Below are 5,949 nucleotides of genomic sequence, written 5' to 3' on the forward strand. Positions count from 1 at the left end.
TATTTATCATCTTCGGGCCTTTGGGCTTATCATGTTACATCTTTACTGGTTCAAGGGAAGTATAGAAGGTCCGACTTGTTAAGGTTAGATCCGACTTATTTAAGTCGTAGAACAAATGGAGGGTCGTATGACCCGCTTGGATTATTTTAGCTGATACTATCAGAGGCCTGGATGCTGAGAAATCCAACCCAACTGCTGCATACACCGGATCTACCCGTCTTCTGCAGGTTTTTTTCCTTTTTTTTTTCTCGGCTTTGGTTTTTTTTTCGGCTTCGGCCTTTCTTTTTTTTCTTTTCCTTTCTCATCCCTTCCGTTGACATATGTGGCTCTTCTAGAGACTCGGGTTTTCCACCCAACCTCCTGCATCCAAGAAATATCATGTGAGCAGCTTCACTGCTCGACCTCTAGTGTGTGCCTTTGGCCAAACATCGACTTATTAGCGTGAAATGTTGACTATTGGAGCCGGGTCCCATGCTCGTTGGATCTTACCCTGGCGTTCTATTGACTTATTCACGGGCCTCCCTGACACTAACAGGACAAGGTATATCACACTGGTGAGCCTAGATCATTCCATCAATATTTATCCGGATCAAGTACTTCGTCAATTCGGTCGTCGACAGACTGTTCTAGCCATCGAAGCCGTTCGTGGGCAAATCTTCGATGTTACTCATTCTAAGTGCTACGCCTGGCTCCAGGCTTGGAATGGTAGAAATATTTGGCATATGCTTGACCCACCAGAATCAACATGGGTCTCTCCCTCTTATTTGAAATGGGTTACCGAACCATCTTTCGAAATTAGGAGAAAGCTGCGAAAGGACGACGTCGTGGATTGGAAATATCTCCAAGATAACTTGCTGAACCAAACTTATTTCAAAGAATCATTCCTGAGTCTGGACCTGAGACTGACAAGAATCCTAAGACTGACACTAGGACTTCAAGTGTTTGGCAAAGGTTGGTTTCGAAGGCCAGTGATGGGCCGACTTTGGCTGAAAGGCTCGGTCCACAACCAAGTGTGAACGACAGACTTGGCCCACACGAAGAAAGTGTAATTCCTTCAAAGAAACGGGCGAGAGTGATGACCGATGAGATGTCGTCTCGTCGTGATGGGTCACGTGACCCAGGCTCGGCTTAGGCTAGGTCTTAGCTTGGCTTTTTTTACTATCTATTATCTCCTATTATCATTGTGTGCTTTAGTTTATGGTTTGTGTGTGATGGGCTTAGCCCGGAATAAAACTTTGTAACGAGCTTCGCTCGGAATTTAAGAATAATTAAAAACTATTATTTATTAGAAATCCCTAATTTTTGCATTCAAAAATTTCAATTTTGTATTACATGTTTCGTATTTCGGTTGTACTCTTTTAAAGAGTTGCCTACGTATCTGCTTTGCAACAGAATCAAACCGAGTTCGTAGTTCTCCCATAAAATATTTTATGCAGTGTCAGCAAATCCCAACAACTTATAACTTATTCCAAGTACAAAGCCATTCGAATATTATTTCATAACATTTGAGAATTAGGCCCTTTTCAAGGGTAATACTTCTTCAATTGATCCAAGTTTGTAGGATTCACAAAATCATTCCCGTCCAGATCTGTCAGTCGAACGACACCTCCTGACAAAATCTTCTTTACCAAATAAGGGCCTACCCAATTCGGTTTAAATTTACCCCTCGGGTCCACTGGTAACAAAGCACGAAGTGATTTCAAAACCAAATCCCCTTCTTTGATTCCTTGAGGTTTCACCTCCTTATTAAAAGCTCTCTCTATTCTCTTCTAATAGAGTTGTACATGATGTAGTGCATTCAAACATTAGTCATCGAGCATCACTAACGAATCATATCGGACTTGGACCCAATCCGCTTCCGGGATCTGACTTTCGAGCAATATTCTCAGAGACGGTATTTCCAATTCAACTGGTGGAACTGCCTCCATTCCATAAACAAAATAATAGGGAGTTGCTCCCGTGGCTGTTCTAATTAAAGTTCGGTACCCCCATAATACGAAGGGTATCTTGTCAGGCCATTCAGGGTATTTATCCGATATCTTTTTCAAAATGACAGTAACCGTTTTATTAGCAGCTTCTACCACACCGTTTGTGTGTGGTCGATAGGGTGGTGACTTGTGATGCTTGATCTTATACTTCTGAAGTATAGTTTCGGTTTCAGCTTGGAAATGAGTCCCGTGATCACTGATGAACTCATATGGGACCCCATATCGTCAAATAATTTCATTCTGAATGAACTACGCCACTTACTTTGCTTTGAGTTCTCTATAGGACTTAACCTCTACCCACTTCGTGAAATAGTCAATTGCAACAAGGATAAAGCAATGCCCTCCTGTTCCGGATGGGTTTAATTTTCCTATATATCGATTCCCCAGGTTGAAAATAGCCAGGGTGATGTCATGGTATATAGCATAGAAGGTGGTACATGTTGGATATTTGCAAAAATCTGGCAATTAATGCAATGCCTGACATATCTACGACAATCTGTCTCCATCGTGGTCCAATAGTAGCCCAATCTCATAATTTTCCGAACCAACATGTGTGCGTTCATGTGTGGCCCACATTCTCCGTCATTGACTTCTTCTATTACCTTCTCAGTAGTCGGCTTATCAATACATCATAGCAAAACACCTTGGGCTATTCTTTTGTATAACTGTCCGTCATTTGTGTTGATAAATTAGGGTGCCAACAATCGTAAGGCACGTTTCCAAGGTCCGTAGGGTACTCTCCCTTCTCTTTGTACTTTAGAATAGCCATATACCAAGGTTCAGTTCCACTTTCTTTGGTATCTTGCATTCACATAAGAGGGTGATGATCTTTTTTCGACACATATAGGCATACTATCCATATGCTCGGTAATATTGATCAATGCGGCCAGTTTTGATAGCGCATCTGCAAATTGATTTTCGTCTCTCGGGAGGTGAACATATTTGACATCGTCGAAGTATCGTTCTAATTCGTAGATCCTTGCTGGGTACGGAGTCAAGCTACTACTTTTAATTTTCGATGACCCAACCACTTGATTGATTACTAAGGACAAGTCCCCGTGCACCAGCAGCTTTTTCACACCTAAATCGATTGCATTGCGTAAGCCCAGTAGACATGCTTCATATTCTGCAGCGTTGTTTGTCACGTTGAAGTCCAATTTGATCGAGACTGGCATGTGTTCACCCTTCGGGGACACTAGGAGAATTCCGACTCTGTATCCCATGTAGTTTGATGCTCCATCAAAGTATAGGTCCAACACATCATCTTCTATGTGAGCCATATCTTCATCGGGAAATGGCCAAGGTGCAACTACCTCGGCTTCTTCGATTGGATTGTCGTCGAGGAAATCGGCCACCGCCCTTCCTTTAATTGCATTTAAGGGCACATATTTGAGATCGAATTCTGATAACATGAGAGTCCATCTTGACATTTGGCCATTTAGCACTGGTTTTTCAAATAGGTACTTGATTGGATCTATTTTCGAATAAACTCTCACGCTGTAGCTGAGCATATAGTGTCTTAAATTCTTCGTTGCCCAAACTAGGACCAAGCACGTCTTTTCAAGAGGCGTGCATTTCACTTCATATTCTAAGAACTTTTTACTAATGTAGTAAATGGCTCTTTCTTCTTTGTCAAAAGTTTGGACTAACATAGCCCCCATTGCAGTATCCGTGACAGTTAGATACAACGATAATGGTAGCCCAACTATAGGTGGGCTTAGAACTGGCGGTGTGTATAGAACTTCTTGGATATTCTCAAATGCGGCTTGACATTAGTCATCCCATATTTCATGTTCTCTGGCTTTCAACTTCTTGAAAATCGGCTCACATATCATTGTCAATCTTGAGACAAATCAGCTTATGTATTGTACTCGGGCCAGGAAACCTTGAATTTGCTTCTCGGTCTCGGGATTGGGCATTTCCATAATGGCTGTAATATTTGATGGGTCAACTACGATTCCACGGTGGCTAACGATGTGGCCTAAAAGCTTGCCATAAGTAACTCCAAATGCACATTTATGCGGATTGAACCTCATGTTGTATTTTCGTAATCTCTCAAAAAAATTCTCAATGCTTCAAGATGACCACTACGTTCTTTTCATTTAACGATCATGTCATCAACATAGACCTCTACTTCCTTATGCATCATGTCACGTAGCAACGTCGTCGTTGTTCTTTGGTATGTTGCCCCGGCATTTATCAAACCAAAGGCATCATTGTGTAACAATAAGTTCTCCACTGTGAGGTGAAGGTTGTCTTATGCATATCTTCTTCGGCCATCTTTATCTGATTGTAGCCAGCATATCCGTCCATGAAAGATAAGAGGGCATGATTGGCGGTATTGTCAACCAAGATATCGATATGAGATAATGAAAAATCATCCTTCGGACTTGCCTTGTTTAGGTCACGAAAATCAACGCAAACCCGAACTTTCCCGTCTTTCTTTGGTACTGGCACCATGTTGGCAACCCAATCTGAGTATCCTGACACCTTGATAAACCCAAATTTGAACTGTTTATCAATTTCTTCTTTAACTTTTAAGGACCACTCGGTTCGCATTCTGCGTAGCTTCTATTTCACTGGCTTAAAACCCGGTTTAGTCGGAATTCCATGCTCTGCAATTTCCCTGTCAATTCCTGGCATGTCTTTGTAAGACCATGCAAACACATCTTTGAACTCACCTAATATATCATTGAACCCTTGTTTCTCAGTGGCATATAAGGTAGTTCCTACCTTAAGCTCTTGTGGTTCTATTAGGGTTCCCACATTAATGGTTTCGGTACCTTCGATTATCGAATTCCTTTGATCATATTCCTACAACCCTTTGACCAATTGTGGAGGTGGTTCAAATTCCTCGTCATCTTCGACCTGTTCGTCTTTGACCTCATTCTCAATGTCATTACTAAAATAATCATTTTCAAAAATCGAATTGCAATGTAAATAAGACAAGTCATAAGCAAACTAGTTCATGTTATTATTGATTTGAAATTGCGCGAATTACGCCAACATTTGATCGTACTGATCAGAGGTCAGTGGCTAGATAGGGGTATTTAGGACAAGCCCCAAAATACTAGTATTAGGAAAGGGTACATGAGAAGGAAAGACTGGGGATGGGGTGTTTTCAACACTTGACTCCTTAGACTCAACCCTAGGACTCAGCTAAGACTCAGACTCAGACTCAGACTCAGACCCAGAATTATCATCTGGGTTGAACATTTTGCCTTTAAGGGCAAAATAATTTCCCATCCGTGATACTGAAAATGTCTAAATCGTTCTTTGCTTTTGCTTCTAAATCTGACATCCTCTTTGCTGATCTAAACCACCACTAGTGCCAAGCCTTTGTAGCCCTGCTTATGGAAGTTGCATCCCACCCACATCTAGGTAGTATGCAGCCTACCATCAGATCTTCTGAAGAACCGACATTGTAGGCGATGACTTCTCGTATGTACCATGGAGGTTTATGGGTTCAGAGGGATTCTTGATGAAACCCAAATATCGTGCAGCCCATCTTTTCCTATTATCTTCTTTATCACGTTGCAGCTTTAGGTATCAGGGTTGGGACATTCTTTCTTTCATTAGCTTATTCACCTTATCATTTTCCTATTTGAGAGCTCTAATGTGATTCATATTTGTGCATATTTAGTCCACGAATTAACCTCGTTCCCATGCATTGTAGCGACTATTAGGGTGATTTCTTATCTTTTGTTCCCTATTTTGCATATTAGTTGAGGTTTTGTGTCCTTGGTAGGAGAGGATTGCTAGCCTTGCATTTATGGAGCATAATGGAGCTAAATGGATCGCACCTAATGACCAAGCATCGAACAGGAGACTAATACTAAAGGCCTAGGCAAATAAATCAAGAGAATTGGGCAATGATGAAGATCCCCACGACCCTAAGTCAATCCCCACGGATTGTTAGGGAGTTAAGAATGGATAAGGAACTCTGTCCCAGGATCCGGGC

General features: G+C 41.6%; 1 protein-coding gene across 1 annotated transcript; it reads right to left on the reverse strand.

The window, feature by feature from the left end:
* Positions 1-2,767: 2,767 nt before the first annotated feature.
* Positions 2,768-4,024, reverse strand: LOC141640649 (uncharacterized). The gene is made up of 2 exons (XM_074449359.1): positions 3,874-4,024; positions 2,768-3,462 (listed from the first exon to the last, which is right to left on the reverse strand). Exons 1-2 carry the CDS (start codon positions 4,022-4,024, stop codon positions 2,768-2,770), a joined length of 846 nt encoding a protein of 281 aa, XP_074305460.1.
* Positions 4,025-5,949: the final 1,925 nt, after the last annotated feature.

Source organism: Silene latifolia, unplaced genomic scaffold (assembly GCF_048544455.1).
Source record: "Silene latifolia isolate original U9 population unplaced genomic scaffold, ASM4854445v1 scaffold_96, whole genome shotgun sequence".
Taxonomy (NCBI): Eukaryota; Viridiplantae; Streptophyta; class Magnoliopsida; order Caryophyllales; family Caryophyllaceae; genus Silene; species Silene latifolia.